Genomic DNA, 17,874 nt, shown 5'->3' with positions numbered 1-17,874 from the left:
CACACTATTACTGTTTTTACTTTCTATTTGTCCACTAGGAACATTACAAGCAATCATGTCAAATTCAGCCTTTGTTGAATGCACAAACAAAACATCTGTATAAATGATTGATTACCATCTTTGTGCAGGGAGCTTGTGTTGAGATCAGGGTGAGCGTGGCTTCACTGACATCCTCATGGTAATCCCATGGGGCAGTGGGGCAGGCCAGCAGCTACTGGAGATACCAGATGGCCTCAAATTAGAATTGAAATCATGCACACTCACACACATACACATATTCTCGCTCAGTCTCAGACGCATCTTAAACTCTAAATAATAATTTGTTATTTCACTGAACGCAGCCTTTCGTGATGATGTTGATGGATGGGAGTATTAATGTAATTATGTTTTAGTGAGTAATCCGAAGGGTTAACTCTGTGAGATGATTCCATTAGTACACATAATGAATCTCTGTAATCAGATCACTGATAAATTAATCACATTATATTCCTCTAAAGCTGATCGGCCCAACAAATGCTCTACTCTGCTCACAACAGCTGACCAAAAATCACTCCACTTTTAACTGACATTTTGTTTTTAAATTATTATACCCATCCATCTACTGAAAAAGTATCTTTCTTAAAGCATGAATCAAAATATACTGCACATCCCCACAAAAATATTGAGCAGCACAACTGTTTTCAACATCGATAATAATAAGAAATGTTTCTTGAGCAGTAAATCAGCATATCAGAATGATTTCTTAAGGATCATGTGACACTGAAGACTGGAGCAATGGGTGCTGAAAATTCAGCTTTGCCATCAAAGGAATAAATTATATTTTAAAAAGTATTCAAATAGAATACAATTATTTTAAACTGTAATATTTCATAATATTGCCATCTTGGTAAGAGACTTCATTAAAAAAAAAACATTTAAAAAAACATAATGGCTCCAAACAAAAAAAAAGTTTAAACTAAGAAATAAAAATTAGAGAAAAAAAAGTGAAATACAGACAAATTGCAAACCCACAATTATGAAAAATAAAGTTATAAATGAGATATAAAGTTGTGAGATATGAATTTAATTTAATTTAATTTTATTTTATTTTTACTCAGAGGCAAATGCAAGGGTCCATAGAAAAGAACAGCTCAGACCATTATGCATTTCCATGCTGGTTTAACCCAGAAAATACTGGTTTAATGCTATTCTAGCTGCAGGGCCAGCATTCTCACCGGTGAATAGTCTGTTGAACCAGCATTGACTTTGGCTGAACAAGGAAGCCAAGCACATCAAACTAGTTAGGAACATTGGTGACTAGCACAGCAGCATCCCAACGCTGAAGACCAGCATCCAAAACACAACATATGATGGTGACCTGCAATGCTCAGCTTGCAATTAGCCTATTGGGATCTCAAAGTGCCAAACCTAAGCTCAGTGATCTCAAGAGACACACCAGACAGAGTAACTGTTTTACTTTTCAAATATAGACTAACAACAGCTACACACACATCTGTAATCCTCTAACACCTTATCACCTCAACCTCCACTGCAACCGTGTGTATGTGTGTGTTTACTGAAGGGTTGCCAGTTGCAATTCCTTTTTTAATCTTCTGTTGCTCTAATATCGTGAGACTGAAGATTAAGCTTTTGATTACAGGAGCTCGGGCTGTGTGTGTGTATGAGTGCACAATGACTCTAAGAGGGAGGGTTTCTCTCTCTCTTTCTTTCTTTTAGACACACATACACATGCTTTGGGGGAGGGGCAGTTGTGGATATTTATCTGTGTTCCTTGTCAGCTCGGTGCAAGAACCTCTGTGCTGAAGTGCACATGCATGCACAGGAGCCAAAGAGCAGAGAGCAGAAACAACACACTTCTGCACATCAGCACTGACTCAAAGCCATGGAAATGGTCTGACTGGGGAGGCAGCAGGTAAATAATCTCATTTTTCTTTTTAAACAATGTCTTTGTGAGTGTTTGGGAGCAAGAGGAAGTGGCTTTCAGCTGGCTTCCTGAGCGATTCCACTAGTTGATGGGCGGAGCGAGAGGAAGGCTGTCAGCTGGGGTGGTGTAGCAGGCGGCGAGTGCGTGCGTGTGTGTGTGTGTGTGTGTGTGTGGGTGCCAGAGTGTCAGAACAAGGAGTGTATGTGTGGTACTGTTACATACAGCTCTTGTGTCATTGAAGATTATACACACATTGAGAAGGTGAGTGGAGAATCTTTTCATGAGCTCATTTCCATCAGAAAGACAAGAGGTTTGTGTAGACAGGCATGAAGATGTGTCAGTGGGGCAAGCTGTCTAAATAAAATCATATGTTACTATTTGGAAAAAATGAAAAACTGTTTTATCATATACGTGTGTGTTTGCTTGTGTTTTCAGTGCACACCTGCACTAGATTATTGTCAGTTTTTTTTTTTCTGCTGTGTGGATGGGTGTGTTTGTTCTATCTGAGTAGTCTTGCATGGACATAAAGCTTGTCCACAGCCGTTTGCTTGTGTGTCAGTCTAAATCTCTGCTCTGGGGACAAATATGTTTGCTTGTGTTTCACCAGAGGATGTGTTTGTTAGCATGTAGTGGGGATTTGTAATTTACGTGGTGTAATGTAGAACAGAAATGCCTTTTTTGGTCAGGTGTGCGTATAAGGAGCACTGAGCATCTGTTTGGGGTAAATGCTGCCGGAGATGGGGGGATGAAAGTGGAGGAGAGTATGGGGGAGGGGAGGGAGAAGATGCTGGAGAGAGAAGAGAGTGATGGAGAAAGGGCAGAGAAGGAGAGAGGGGGTTGAATATTTGAGAGGAATCCCCCAGGAGTCCCCAGAGTATTGTGATGATGACTCTAGAACAGTGCTCGTTCTTGCGGAAGGTTCCGCTCAACAGTACGGCAAACTGAGCTCTGGTTAGCACTCCATATATAACTCACATACATTAAACAGTGTTCACTGCATGGAATGATTCTTGTTAGAGCATAGAACTTTAGTAGTATCTTGTTAGATGGCACAGGATAGAGGAGATACATATTGAATTTATGTGTCATACTTGATGCTTCCTGGTTTGGTGGGTCCTTCTTTATTTTAATTTAGTTATTTTTTTATTAAGGCAATCTGGATAAACTCGTATTATGTAATGTTGAACCTTTATCATGAAGATATCAGTAGTTAATAAGTTAATAGTCAGGCCATTAGATTAGTACTTGCCCTGCCCAAACTTTTTACTTGCCACACCACAAAACATTTGCTACATATCACACACACACACACACACACACATACACATGTCTGGTTTGCTATCCTTGTGGGGACTCTCCATAGGCATAATGGTTTTTCTACTGTACAGACCGTATATTCTATTGCCCTACACCTAAACCTACCCCTTACAGGAAACTTTCTGCACTTTTAGATTTTCAAAAAACTTAATTCTGTGTGATTTATTAGCTTGTTTATCCGTGGGGACCTCAATTTAGGTCCCCACCGTGACACAAGTCCCCATGAGTCTGTGTGTATTCAGGTTTAAGTCCCCACCTGAATAGAAAAACAGGTACACACACACACACACACACACGCATTCTCTCTCTCTCTCTCTCTCACTCTCTCTCCCATATGTGGTTTATGGGTTTTTATACTGTATATTCTATCCCCCTACCCTTACCCTAACCCTACACCTAAACCTACCACTTACAGAAAACTATTGGCACTAGTATGTTTTGTAGGCCATTCGGTTTAAGAGGACACAGGAACTCATGTCAGTATACACATTTCCTCATAAACCATATATACCAGAAAACACACACACACACACCTACATATGCGTGTGGATATATGTTGTAAACTGTTAATGGTGCAAAATATGATCATTTTAAGACTAGTAAAATGTCATATTGTACATAAACTATATTAGCCTCCTTGACTAATATATTAAGCTATATTACTCGCATTCAAATAATCAAAATTCACGCCACACAAAACCAATGTTTTAATTAAAACAATAATTGATTTATCCATGTATTTATTAGTATGTGTGTGTGTGTATGTGTGTGGGAACACAAATACAAGTGTTTGCCCTCAATAAACTGGTCCCACTTTATATTAGGTGGCTTAACTACTATGTCCTTACATAAAAATAAGTACAGTGTACTTCTTGTGTTCATATTGTATTGCCAAACACTTGCTGCTATTGAGGTGGGATACATGTAATGTTAGGGACAGGTTTGGTGGTATGGGTAGGTTTAAGGGTGGGTTAAGGTGTAAGGGATGGGTCAACAGTGTAATTATAAATGTAATTACAGAAATTAATTACAGTATAGATGCAGGTATTTTTTAAAATATTTGTACATTGTAAAAACATGTATGTACACAATAAGTGCATTGTATCAAATTATTAATTTAAATGTAAGTACATAGTAGTTAAGGCCACCTAATATAAAATGAGGGCCAATAAACTCCTAATTACCACATACTGATAGTAAATAGTTGTTATGGTATACATGCTTAGACATTAGGTATGGTTAAGGGATCTAGATTATGGCCATTCTGAAGTAGGCTTTAATATGTGCTTTATAAGTAATAATAAACAGCTAGTATGCTAGTAATATGCATACTAATAAGCAACTAATTAATAGTGATTGTTCCCTAATCTAAAGTTTTTTTTCTTTTTTTTTTTTTAAGTTTTATATACGACATATTCCATACATCTGTATAAATATCTTCTAAGATCTAATTATATATTTTTTTCAGTGTTTCCTTGGGTTGTTGGGGATAGACTGAACTTAGAAAATGTAAAAAGTATTGTCTCTGTACATATGATTATATTTATTCTATATTACATATATATAGAAGACATAAAAACACATGTACAGTATATGACCAAAAAAATTTAGCTTAGTGATATTTTCCAAACAACCTGAGCCATCTTTATTGCTGAGCCCTGTGTTTATGATATGTTCTTCTGAAGTATGTGTGTGATTTTGTAAAGAATAAGAACATTACTACGCATAAGTGTTTTTGTTCAAAGAGAAAGAATAGGGGGTGGAGAGGCCCTTGAATAGATGTGAATAATATAAGAGCAACCCCAGCACACATCTTGTTCACTGTTGAGAGTGGGTGGATCTGGTGCTGTCTGGCGTGTGTATTGGTGCGGGTGTGTGTATAAGTATGAACAGCTGTGAGAGACAATGGTCTTTGTTAAAAGCCAAACTAAATTTCTTCCATGTATTATTTTTCCACTTTTTCCTAAGAAGCATAACCAAACTTTTGTCCTTTTACTCCATTCTAAGAGAGACAGTGAGGGAATGTGTGGACAGAGAGACAGAGGGAGAGATTCTCATGAAGGAGAAAATGACTTCATGCTCTGTTTGTAGACTCAGCCTCTCTGACTAATACTCACACCAGGCATCTTTTCTCCACCTTGTTTCAGACTACAACTGAAAGTTGTTTGCTGTCGTGTTTTTATATGAGTGTGTGCCTGTGTGTGCTACATTGGGGGAAAAAATCTGACAAAATCTCACTATGTGGAACTCCTTACAGGTAAAAAATCATGCAAATGATTTAATTATATATATATATTAAACATTAAAACACAACACAAATATATACCTTAGAATAAAAATCTACATGTTTACTTTATATAAAAAATAAGAATGTTTGTAATATGAAGTTGAAGTTTTCAGTGAAACTGAAGATTCTGAATTAGTGATTAATGCGGTATGGCAAGGGAAAAGCCTTGTATTTGTTGATAAGGGGACATCAAGAACTCTGTGTGAGTACATTTTAGTATATACACATGACTTTGTTGAAAGTAGAGAATACAGCCCCGGATGTTTGGAATATTGTTAACTCTCCGGGAACCTTGGGTGTTGTTCTTGGCTAAGTGGCAGATTCTGCAGGAAGTCATTTGACAAACAAGCTCCTGTTTCATTAAAAACCACACATCTTGATAATTATGAATGATCTCATCCTTTATCTAAATCAATTTTAATTTAGATTTATAATGTTTTATGACCTATTTGAATATTGTATGAAGGTTAGCCTATTGCTAAATTCATAGAGAATTGCCAGTAGCTTTTCTAACTCATAACACGTGAGGGGAAGCTAGTCTTATGTTTATAAGACTGAAGCTTACATGAGAACAGCCTGTTTTTTACAGTCTGATAAGCCACCCGGACACCACAGGAAATCAACCATTTTTTTTACTGATATTTCAGAGTCACAGACATTTCATATTTAAACGTGAAGGGTGGTAGCTTGTATCAAATTTACGTGGGAGGTTTTTGAGACTGCAGGATGTGCTGATCGAATCTCTAGTGTGTGGCAGATGTTAGAAACAGAGTGACAGGCATGGTTTGAGTCTTGAGATCTGGTGTCAGGGTCGGTGCCTACTAGGGGACCCCTGAAGTGAAACCAGAAAAGCATTATAAATCGGTCTCTTCACTCACATTCAGACACACACTCTCTGTATCTGTGGCTCAGTGGATAAATTATTAAACTGACTAGTGTCTGCTGAGGCCTGGCGCAAATGTTGCAACATAGGTTCACTGGAAAAATGGGACTCTATCTTCATTGTTGTAAAACTCCAAAAGGCAATTCACTGCAGTTTACAGCTGAAATGAACACTAGTGGCAGTTAAAAACCATGCACCTTTATTCCTTTTCAGATAGTTTTTTACTATTAAGTTTGTTTGCAGGTGCAGATTATTAAAGGCTTATTTTACTAGAATGTCATCTCAAAAACACTTTGTTAGTGTAAGATTTGTAAACTAATATATTTTGCATCACATAACCAGCTCCGTATGCATGGCTTACCTTACTTAGTAAATGCGATCAGTAGCTCACCTGGTACAGCTTTGCCCTTATGGTGTGGATTACTTAAACACAAGTCCCGTAAAACATGAGTTACAATAAAAGAACGTAAAGAGTTTGTCAAAACCAGCTAAAGCATTAACCATGTGTGATTTATCTAAATTTGGTGCAATGTCAACATGACATAAATGCACATTAATTAATGCACATAATGCTCTTAATGCACATTCTTGGGCTTTATTGTGTTTTTATAATCTTTCATCAAAATCACTTGTTATTTAGGCCATGCAGACTATTGGATAATGTTAAACAATATAAATATCTAAGCATTTTTAAAAATGTGCATTTATTGAAGTATCTAAATGTAAGCCCACTTTTTACAATTCAGTCAATTCACCAATTCACAATGAATAAAATCAAGGTCTGCTCTACATTCCTTCTTGTTGAATATCCTGTTTCACAAGGAAATGTGCCACATTACAGAAGTAAAATTGGTTGTGAACACAATTAGCCTAACATTGAATGTAATGCTGGTGGTGGGGTTGGCCAAGCAATAGTTGAAAACATTTGAAATCTTCTTACAAAAGCCTGATATTGTTTTGGGTCTTATATAGTTAAGGTGGTTTTGTTGGTTTAAGATGTTCTCTCTACCTGTCCAACAGGCAAACTAAGACAAGCAAACCAGTTTAAGATGTTTTCAATTTGGCATGAAATGGAAATTCATCATACCTATTTTCTAAATGTGATTCATTGATCTAATTGTGACCTTGTAATCCCCCCCCCCCCCTCCCCCCGAATTATTTAGTCCACCTTTCTTACAGTTGACTGCAAGCTGGCATTCAGATCTCCCTCCATCCAATCAATAACCAATGAATTTGAACCAAGTTTTTTGCTTTTGATAATTTCATTCGGATACACATCACAGTACTGAAGAATAATTTTTTTCCATTACATCATGGCTCAAATATGTTTTTTTTTTCAGCAGGGTTATGGATACAAATTATGCACAAGTTGAATAAGTTTAAGTATTAGCACCCTGTCATTTATGTGATATTCACCACCATTAAACATTAGAGACCAAAATCATTCATAAATTATTTTCATATGGTTATTTATTAAGATTATTATTTTTTTCTTTGTTGTCAAGAGACATTAGACAGCTAAACCATTTAGAAAAAATATAAGTAGGCCCTACGCCTTTGCACAAGCAGTGAGCTGGTGGCTTTGTCCTGTGAGTAGGTGGATATGTGACTGGTGTTTTATATTAAATTGTGAGGCTACTTCTCTTGTTCCTCATTCCTGCGTTATCATAGTCATTTCACCTTCAGTAAAACTATGTGCGAGAGTTCGTTCAGTTCAAAAACAAAGTATTACAGCAATAGGGTGACTCAGTTCCTACCAACTTGTGGTGGACCCTGATGTTGTTTAAATATTTTGGTGGTGCTGTCCACTGAAACAGAAGAGACGTGGAGAGATTAAATGTTGCTGGAACGTTCTGTGTGGAAGTGATTCACAATAGTGGAATTCCCTGCTGCTGCAGAGCTGCTCTAGCAAAGTAATTGGCCCATTTATCACATTGACATAGACAGACAGAGGAAGAGAAACGAGGAAGGTGGGGTAGAAATACAGGAAGGCCAATCTGTACTCTGAAAAGTTCTTTTTAACTCTGCTGTATCTTTACAAAAAAAAATCATAGCGATCAACTAAATGTGTTATCATCACACTCGTGTCAGTTGTTCAGTTGTTTTTGTTCTGATAGTGCAGCCTGGGCTTTTGTATAGGCGCATAAGATAAACTTCATTCAGGTCTGGAATGTTTCTCAGTGCAAACAGTCTGGGAAAGGTGTGACATTCTAAACCCCTCGACCAGCACATGCTCACACACACACACACACACACACACACACACACACACACACACACATGTTCGTTTTTTGTGAAAAGTGGGGACTCTCCATAGGCGTAATGGTTTTTATACTGTACTTACTGTATGTGCTATTGCCCTACACCAACCCTACATCTAACCTACCCCTTACAGGAGACTGTGCATTTCAACTTTCCCCAAAAAAACCTAATTCTGTGTGATTTATAAGCGTTTTGAAAAGTGGGGACATGGGTCAATGTCCTGAAAAGTCACCTTCACCTTGTAATACCTATGTCATACCTTTGTCATTATACAAATCTATGTCCTGACTTTTCACAAAAACGCGCACACACACATACAGACACACACACACACACACACACACACACACACACACATACACACACACACACACACACACACGCACACTCACACTCACTCACTCACACATGCACACAAATGGCCTTGAGCTGCAGCCGGGATATAGAACATATGGACTCTAACTGCATGGCTTCCTTTCTCAACAGAGGCTGAAGACACACCAGAGGAGGCCAACTCACTTTTGAAGGCCAACAAAACAGGCAGAAGGCAAGAAGAGTAAAAAATAAGGTGAGGAAAATATGTAAAAAGAGAAAAGGAGAAACAAACGCACTCCTAACACCCACTGTATGCAGTGCTAAAAAATATTACTAATCTACAAGTGTAACAGAGCATTACTTGCTATCAGACAGCTGCACTGATAAGTTTGTGGGTTTATCAATGATCATGCCATTTTTCAAATTTCATAGCACTATGTATTTTTTTTGCGGTAAAGCCGAGGGCGTCCATTTTCACATGCTGCAGTTCTTCTTTAGAATGTTCCATTAAGAGGAAGCTTTTCTGCCCAGGGAGACTCGATACTACACCTTGATTATTCTTGTTGTGTTGCATTATAACAGACTCTTCAAATGGCCCCTGCAGTGGCACTTCCATTTCCCTGCTGGCCTTCCTGCCCCTGTAGAAATGTGGCAGGGTTGGGTAAATGGCACACATATGGCCCTCTCTCTGGGGATAGAGACTAAATGAGCTCCCCCTGTACGTCTTCAAATATACATGCTGCTTTATAGACCCCTAACAGATTAACAGATCAGTCTTCTGATGGACAAATCAATAGAGATACTGAAAGAGAGTGCTTGAAGTTACAAACAGTGAAGATTGGCTATTGCATAGATCGGCTCACTTTAATTTTCATTGTGAAGGACCCCCAAATATGTTGAGGGACTCCACGAGGGACTGTCTTCCTAAAATATAAAGGCAGCCATTTATAATGTGCAAACATCATTTAAACACGGTTTTATAAAGAAAAGTTGACCTATAATTATATAAACACCCCTTTATATTGTACTACATATTATACTAAATTAACTCGTTGTTTGAAGCAAATTGTTAAAATGTAATCTTGAGTTAAATTGACAACAAATCTTGTTTATTTTTTTTCCTCCTCGGTAGAGTAATATTAGATGTATAATCCTGAAAGGAGACATTTTTAATCAAATTCAATTTATGGAGTTTTATAGAGATTAGAAAATTTGATGGAGATTTTTTTCCACAAAATGATATGCAGATTTATATATTATTATATTTATTATATATTATTTCCTGTTAAAAACTAGAGCTGTCAGTAGAATAAAATAATTGCAATATTTTCCATGAGTTCTGACTTTAGGCATTGAGTAATATTCAGGAATTTTAAAAGAAATCTCTAAATAATTTGAAGTTAACCTTGTTGCTATTAGAATTATATTAGTTTGAATTATATTGAATTATAAAAAAGTTTTTCTTTTGACCCTTTTTTTTTTTTTTTACAGATACTTTTTTTTTTATTAGTGAAATGCAATGCAGATATATTTATTTCCTGTTATAAACTATGACTGTTAATAGAATAAAATAGACTTGACTTACAGGGATAGTTCACCAAAAATTAATTACTCACTCTCGTGTCATACAGTTACATTTATTTTGTAATTAAATGATGTAATTCCATTACATGTACATAGTTACTCCCCAAGACTGGTTGCAGTAAAGGGTTAATTGGCGATAGATGGCTCATCACGTTCCACACGGACTGCACATCTGCAGGCTCTACACTCTTAAAGTTACTGGCACTATTCTTTTTCCTATCGCTGACATTCTCCTTCAGTCTCCTGTGTCTTAATCCCCCCTCTCTCTGACCCCCTATAAGGTAAAGTTCTGAGCTCCCGGAAGACGAATAGAGACTGTAATCTAAAATGGCTTTTAAACACAGACTCCACCCTGGATTTGTGTCGATGTTCCTTGTCTGGCTGTAAATGTCTCTTTAGGCCTGATTTGCAGAGCTAGGCAGTGTGCTGAAGCTGTCCCCTCTCTGAACTCTTCAGATGTATGGGGTCCCCCGTCTAACGTTGCCTTTGGTGAGCTCCATCCTTGATTTTAGGAGTGGAACATTTCATTGCTGTCAGATTGCTCTGTATCTCAGTTGCCTAGCAACTGAGGTCCATTGCTAAGATGCCTGGGATGGTCACTAGGTTTAATGAAACAGTCTTTGCGACGGATTACCAGGAGCTGAGGATGAAGATGCTGCTCTTTTCAGAAAAACGTTTTTACTGGAGTCGGGTTTCTCATACAAAATGCGTCGTCTTTAACTAAACATAATTGTATTTATTCCCTTGTTTATCTAATGATGTTATTTTCAGTGGCATACAACATGACGCATTAACGGCTGAATCATAATGTAATCATATCGGGAAATAGAATTGTAGATAATATGATCAAAGTGAGGACATTATCCATAAACATTTGGATGTCAAGTTACTGACTACATTTGCAAGCTTTATTGGTTTACAAGTGGAAAGTTAATAGGCCGTGATGAAACTGTTTCCTTCAGGCCAAGTTGGAGTTTCCTCTCATTTTCAATTTCATTAATGACTAAACCTTGAATATTGAATTAGATTCACATTATAAACACTCAAGGGAAGGTGTGTCTTGTGTAGTAGTAATAGAGGAGTAAATATGTGGAGTAAATAATGCTGGATGTTGTTTAAGGAAGTTTCCGGGTTGGGCTCATTACCTAGAGTTGGTAACCTAGAATGAGGTCAGTATGACAGCTGATAGTCTAGCGACCCCTGCTGTTTGCTCTCAGCAGCAGGCCTTTGTGTTTAACCTCTCGGCAGGAGAGCCGGCTGAGATTAAAAACTCTGATACACCACAGACCTTTGAGCTCACAGTCATGACAGGTGTGTCGCAGTGTGCTATCAATACCCATATGGCAGAGCCACATGAATATGAAAGAAGCACACACACACACACGCATTTGCTTTTTTATGTTGTGGTGGCCTGGTGGGGACTATCCATTGATGTCTATCGGTTTTATACTAAACTAATTATATTTTATACTTCCTACTCCTTCATATTCATAGATTACATTGGAATTAAATTACGTATCGCTAACTGAACAACTGTGAGGGAAGCAAAAACCAAAAAAAACCAAAAGATTTATATGGCTTTTTTTGCTATTAACCGTGTTGTGGCCTTCTGTGAGAGACTTTAAATTATTGTGTAGTTTTTAGAGTCTAAATAGGTCAAAGAAGACAATGTGGTAAGAAGTGAGGTACAGTATCAGTTCTTTTGATGCTGTTCTCCAGCATGGGATGATCGTATGAAGGTGTCCCCACCCTTCCTTTGTCAACAGATTCAGACCAGTAGCAAACCATGACTTACCAGCCTAAACATTGATCTGTCACTGTACTGCCATAATACTCTAGAGCAAGGATTTCTGAATTATTATATTTATTTATTTATTTGATGGTATTGAAATACAATGACCCCTTCTGAGGGAATCATTGTCTTAAGAATATATTAAAATATGCTGTGAAAAAACATCATTTACAGTGCTTAACAAATTTATTAGACCACCACCACCCAATGTAAGGTTTTTGCAACAGCTGCCCTAAACTATAACAGTGAATACCAAAACAATTTTTTATGTTTCATTAATGGTTAATCCACCAGTGTATGTAAGCTCTTTAGTCACAGTAGTGTTTCTAAATCTAAAATATAATTATTGTTGTTATCCATGAGTTTCTGAATGTACTGTTTTACAAGAAAAGCAGAAAAAATAATAAAGCACTTTATTAATTTTTATTTTTTTATTCAGACACTTATTTACAGTCAATAGCAACAGATACAGTGTAAAATAAAATAAAAACAATGCCAGAAGCTGTTATCAAGGCCAAAGGAGGATTTTATTTTATTTTTTATTTTTTATTTTTTTACACACAGACCCCCTAGAACCAATTTACAGAAATGACACCTAAAAAATGTTGTCTATGTAGGCCGCTTGAGGCCCACTGGGGGTCCTGAACCCTTTTTTGAAAACCCTTGCATTAGAGAGCGTTACAACTGTTTTTCTCAAATCAAATTGTTGAAAGATAATGCACACTGGCACATAACTAAACACATAGTTCCTCCTTATCAATTTTTACATTTCTTAATCTTTTATCCATATACGTCAAGTCAAATTTGCTGAATTTGTTCTTCCATGTGTGTTACAGTGCAGCAGGCCTCAACCGGCAGCCTCATGGCCACCAACAACACTGCTAGCATTGCTCAGGCTCGCAAACTGGTGGAGCAGCTCAAGATGGAGGCCAATATTGACAGGATAAAGGTAAGAAGAATATCAACACATCATTTCATCCAGATTAAACATATTAACTTGGTTAGGAGTGAAAATGAGTGAGCATTGTTTGGTGACTGTTTGTGATTTTTATGAATCAACATCAGGTCTCCAAAGCAGCAGCAGATCTGACATCGTACTGCGAAGCCCACGCTAAAGAGGATCCCCTGCTCTCCCCCGTGCCTGCGTCCGAGAACCCCTTCAGGGAGAAGAAGTTCTTCTGTGCCATCCTGTAACCAGCGCTGCCCAGCCATGGACTCGCCTGCTCCCTCTGGGATACACTCATGGACATAAAACATGATCTTTTACAAGGGCTGGAGAGATGCAGTGGAGAACCCTTAAATTCTCTCAGCTCTCTACGAGCCCCAATTAAAGCCACTGACTCCACCTAGTGGCCTTGAGATCCAAAGCTGAGCATAGTTACAAGAATCTGTTGAAATTCGGGAGGGAGTGCAGCAAAAAACAGGAGTGACTGTCATTGTAGCAGATCAGCCAGAATGTGTTGTGAAAATATTCAAGTATTCAAAGGTTTCTGTGGTTCTGATGAAGTATTCAAATATTTTTCTTTATTGATTTTTAGTGGGCTGTGATCTGATCACTGATCTTAGAACCAATGGGTTACTCAAGTTGCTGTGTTATTTCTTTATTTTCTTTTTAATGATCTTGTTTTGCTATATGCCTACCATTTAGGTAGCTTTCTGTAGCCATTTGTGGGTACAACAAAAAATGTTTCTTTTTTAATTTAATGAATGACAGTTTAGTGAACTTTTCTAATGAATTCACGCTTGGACAAATATTCCTAAAATGAAATACTTATCTTTTAGATGCTGATAAAAATATTCGTCTGTACAGCAAACAAAGTTTCTTTCTTTTTTTGGTCTTAAGCATAGTTCTCTTTTTACTCTTTGTACAAAAATGTTAGCAAGTTGAGCTGTGTTGTGCTATATGTTTTGAATATTTGTGGTGAAATCAATAATAACTGCATGAAGCCTGACAAAGTGCTGTCTTTTTTCTTTCAAACTGTTACCACCAATCAAATTAAATCCCCCCCCCCCCCCCACAAAAAAAACAGAAACATCAGTTTTTCTTAAATTGATCAAATGTTTACCTTCTCTGTTAATCATGGTTTGTTATTTCTTGCCCATGGAGGAGCCCTTGTTTCATAACAAAGGTTATGATAAGGCTGTTCATTCTAAATAATAATAATAAAAAATAATAATACAAAAACAGTAAAAAAATAAATATATAAATAATTATTTATATTATTTATATTTATATATAAATATTATTTATAATAATATTTAAATGAATAATATATATTTTTTAAATAATAAAAAAATAATAATAATAACTACTGTTTATATACACTGCTGTTAAAAAGTTTGGGATCAGTAAGATTTTTATGTTTTTAATGCAGTCTTTTATGCTCTTCAAGACTGGATTTATTTGATCAAAATACAGAAAAAACAGTAATATTGTGAAATATTATTGCAATTTCTAACACTGGTTTCCTATTTTAATATACTTTAAAATATAATTTATTTCTCTGACGCAACACTGAATTTTCATCAGCCATTGCTCCAGTCTTCAGTGTCACATGATCCTTCAGAAATAATTCTAATATGCTGATCTATTATCAGTGTTGAAACTATTATACTGCTTAATATTTTTCGATACTTTTTTCTTTGATAAATAAATAGTTAAATAGTCAAAAGTTAAATAGTCAAAATATAAACCTTTTATAACAATATAAGTCACTATTGATAAAAGTCAATAAGTAAACATTAGGCAAATACATAAATACACATTGACAAAATACTGCATAAATAAAGACAGCATGACATAAGCACATTCGATCAGAAAATTCCCTTTATTGCTGTTCTCTGCTTTCTGTCATTAATGCATCACTCGGATGTAGGCTATATTTATCCTTGCATCTGATTAATCAGTGATCAGGCACATACAGTGACATGGTGACTCAGAGCCTGACCCAGACACCTACACAAACACAAACATTTTTAGGGAAATAACGAACTCATCACGTCAGCTTCCTGCAAATGCGTCTCGCGGTGTGTGATGTATTGCCATGGAGACCGTGCTGACGACAGTCTGCTAACACATGCAGGTATGAGAGACTCACTTCTCTGTTCTACACAAAATAAGATCAAATGTCCAGGCGATTGCTTCTCCATGTGTGCCAAACATTACACTTACCGGGGGTTATTTGTGATGTTTCAGGTGCATACATAAATAGGCCTACTTGTTCTCTGTGTTTTTCTGAATCCCCTCTTTTGCTTTTCAACAATCAGTCAAATAAATATGATTATACAGATTTTTTACTCACATGAAACACTAAATGTAGACATTATTTATTTATGGTCCCACTTTATATTAGGTGGCCTTAACTACAATGTACTTACATTTGAATTAATCATTTGGTACAATGCACTTATTGTGTACATACATGTTTTTACATTGTACTTGTATTTTTAAAAATACCTATATGTAATTACATCTGTAATTAATTTCAGTAATTACATTTATAATTACACCCCTTACACCTTAACCCACCCTTAAACCTACCCATACCACCAAACCTGTCCCTAACATTACATGTATCCCACCTCAATAGCAGCAATGGTGTTTTGCATTTAAAGTATGAACACAATAAGTACATTGTACTTATTTTTTGATGTAAGTACATAGTAGTTAAGGCCACCTAATATAAAGTATGACCTTATTTATTTATTAAAATGTTTTCCTTTATTAATTTACTTAATGCATGTCTTATGGCATAGGCCTATCTACTGAAGAAACCCTCTTTAGAGCTACTTTATGTGTTTAACAAAAGAAATTCTGATTCTGGTTTTAATTCTATTCCCGCGGAAGCACATTCTGTCCTGGGCAGCAGGTGGCAGTATAATCTCACAGTTTCTTGGGTTTGGCCCGATGGAGGTCATTAACATACTTCACTCATGCAGGTAATCTTTTGGAACCTACAATGGCATTAAAAAGCTTTTGTGCCTCTAAAGGGGGTAAAAATAAATAAATGTATCCTATTACAAATACATATTCCCCTGTTTATCTGTGGTTGTGAAATAAACCTACATTTTTTAAAAATCATTCTGGCCTGTGTATAAAGTCACAAATTAACACTTGAGAATGTCAATATATTGCAACCAATATGGTTTGGTCTTGAAAGATAGAATAGGCACTTATTTGTAACAATATGTTGTCTGTTCTTTGGTTTAGAATATGATTTTTTTCAGGGTCTTACAGTTCACTTATTAAAAAAAAAAAAAAGTTTCCCAAGAGTATCCTGAGTTTAAAGCAATAGCTTGTTTTTCTGAAAATTTGCTCACCCTCAGGCCATCCAAGATGTAGACGAGTTTGTTTTGAAATGATTGTTTCTTACACACAGCTTTTCACTTCACAACACGTTAATTGATAGACTGCAGTTGGGTTGTGGATTATTGTGATGTCTTTATCTGCTGTTGGTCTCTCATTCTGATGGCACTGATTCACCGCAGAGGATCCATGGTGAGCAAGTGAAAAAATGCTAAATTTCTCTAATTCTGTTCTGATGAAGAAGCAATCTCATATATATGGGATGACCTGAGTAAATTTGAAACCAAAGAGCACAGTGCTGAAAGACTACTGGGCTACAGCTCCACAGGTAACCTGTTATACATCCATCCTAAACTGGCAACTCCAGGAGAAACAGGATAATTTTGAGCAATATAGGAAAATGTTCATATGAGCTGAAGTTTTATGAAAAGACTGAGACTAAACGATATGGGCGATAACAAAAAATGCACGTTATCTTTCTCTCAGTAATCAGTGAGCTGTGTGTATGTGTTTGTCTGTAGACACATACAGGTTTAAGTATGCTGTATATATGCATCTTATGTGCTTGGGTCTTGCCATATTGCTTATGTTCCCTGTCAGTGTTTAGCTTTCTGTACATTCTGCCTGAACAGCTTGTCTGGATCTCTGGCCATAAATTTCATATGTCAGAAAATGTCAACAAAATAAGATTGATAGTTCCTTCTTAGAGTATTATCCATGGCAACAGACACAATTAAATGATAAATAAAGCTGTTTATGTGTGTAAACAGACAAGTAAAAATACTGTACATATAGGCCTAAGTTTTTCTATAACAAGTTAATAGCTTTAATGTTGGCTGCTTGTTGGTTTTCATAAACAAGAATTGCTTATTTGGTCCTGCACTTGTCTACATTGTAAACCGCTTTGACAGAATGTTTTTTACATTATAATTTGATAAGGACTAAATGGATGCAAGAACCTTATCTTCAGAAGTGAAGTAATTGAGGGGATTATGTTGGACTGAACCGAGACATGATAGAGATGTCTTCCACACTTCAAATGTGGTCTCTATAGATTGTGATTACCTGTACATATATAAAGTAAATTGTATTCAGCAAGTACACATGAATTTGATAAAATATAATGTTATAATGTTTATGACATTTTTCCAAAATACTATCTTTTTTTTTTTTTTTTTAAAGAAACAAAGTCATGCAGGTCTGG

General features: G+C 36.4%; 1 protein-coding gene across 2 annotated transcripts; it reads left to right on the top strand.

Annotated features, from left to right (window-relative positions):
- Nucleotides 1–1,748: 1,748 nt before the first annotated feature.
- On the top strand, nucleotides 1,749–14,320 carry gng2 (guanine nucleotide binding protein (G protein), gamma 2). Of its 2 annotated transcripts, none has more exons than XM_058794934.1 (4): nucleotides 1,749–1,912; nucleotides 9,160–9,241; nucleotides 13,201–13,313; nucleotides 13,430–14,320. In XM_058794934.1, the coding sequence occupies exons 3-4, from the start codon at nucleotides 13,227–13,229 to the stop codon at nucleotides 13,556–13,558; spliced, it is 216 nt and encodes a 71-aa protein (XP_058650917.1). In that variant the 5' UTR covers nucleotides 1,749–1,912; nucleotides 9,160–9,241; nucleotides 13,201–13,226; the 3' UTR covers nucleotides 13,559–14,320. The 2 variants fall into 2 exon arrangements, with proteins under 2 accessions (XP_058650917.1, XP_058650916.1); XM_058794933.1 differs by lacking the exon at nucleotides 1,749–1,912 and adding an exon at nucleotides 2,033–2,185.
- Nucleotides 14,321–17,874: the final 3,554 nt, after the last annotated feature.

Source organism: Onychostoma macrolepis, chromosome 13 (genome assembly GCF_012432095.1).
Source record: "Onychostoma macrolepis isolate SWU-2019 chromosome 13, ASM1243209v1, whole genome shotgun sequence".
Classification (NCBI taxonomy): Eukaryota; Metazoa; Chordata; class Actinopteri; order Cypriniformes; family Cyprinidae; genus Onychostoma; species Onychostoma macrolepis.
This window is presented reverse-complemented; position numbering and strand designations above follow the sequence as displayed.

Bases quoted from the DNA above. Each gene is read 5' to 3' on its own strand.
- gng2 (XM_058794934.1), top strand. From the start codon at position 13,227: ATGGCCACCAACAACACTGCTAGCATTGCTCAGGCTCGCAAACTGGTG. The intron at 13,314-13,429 runs GTAAGAAGAATA...AATCAACATCAG, and splicing joins CCAATATTGACAGGATAAAG to GTCTCCAAAGCAGCAGCAGA.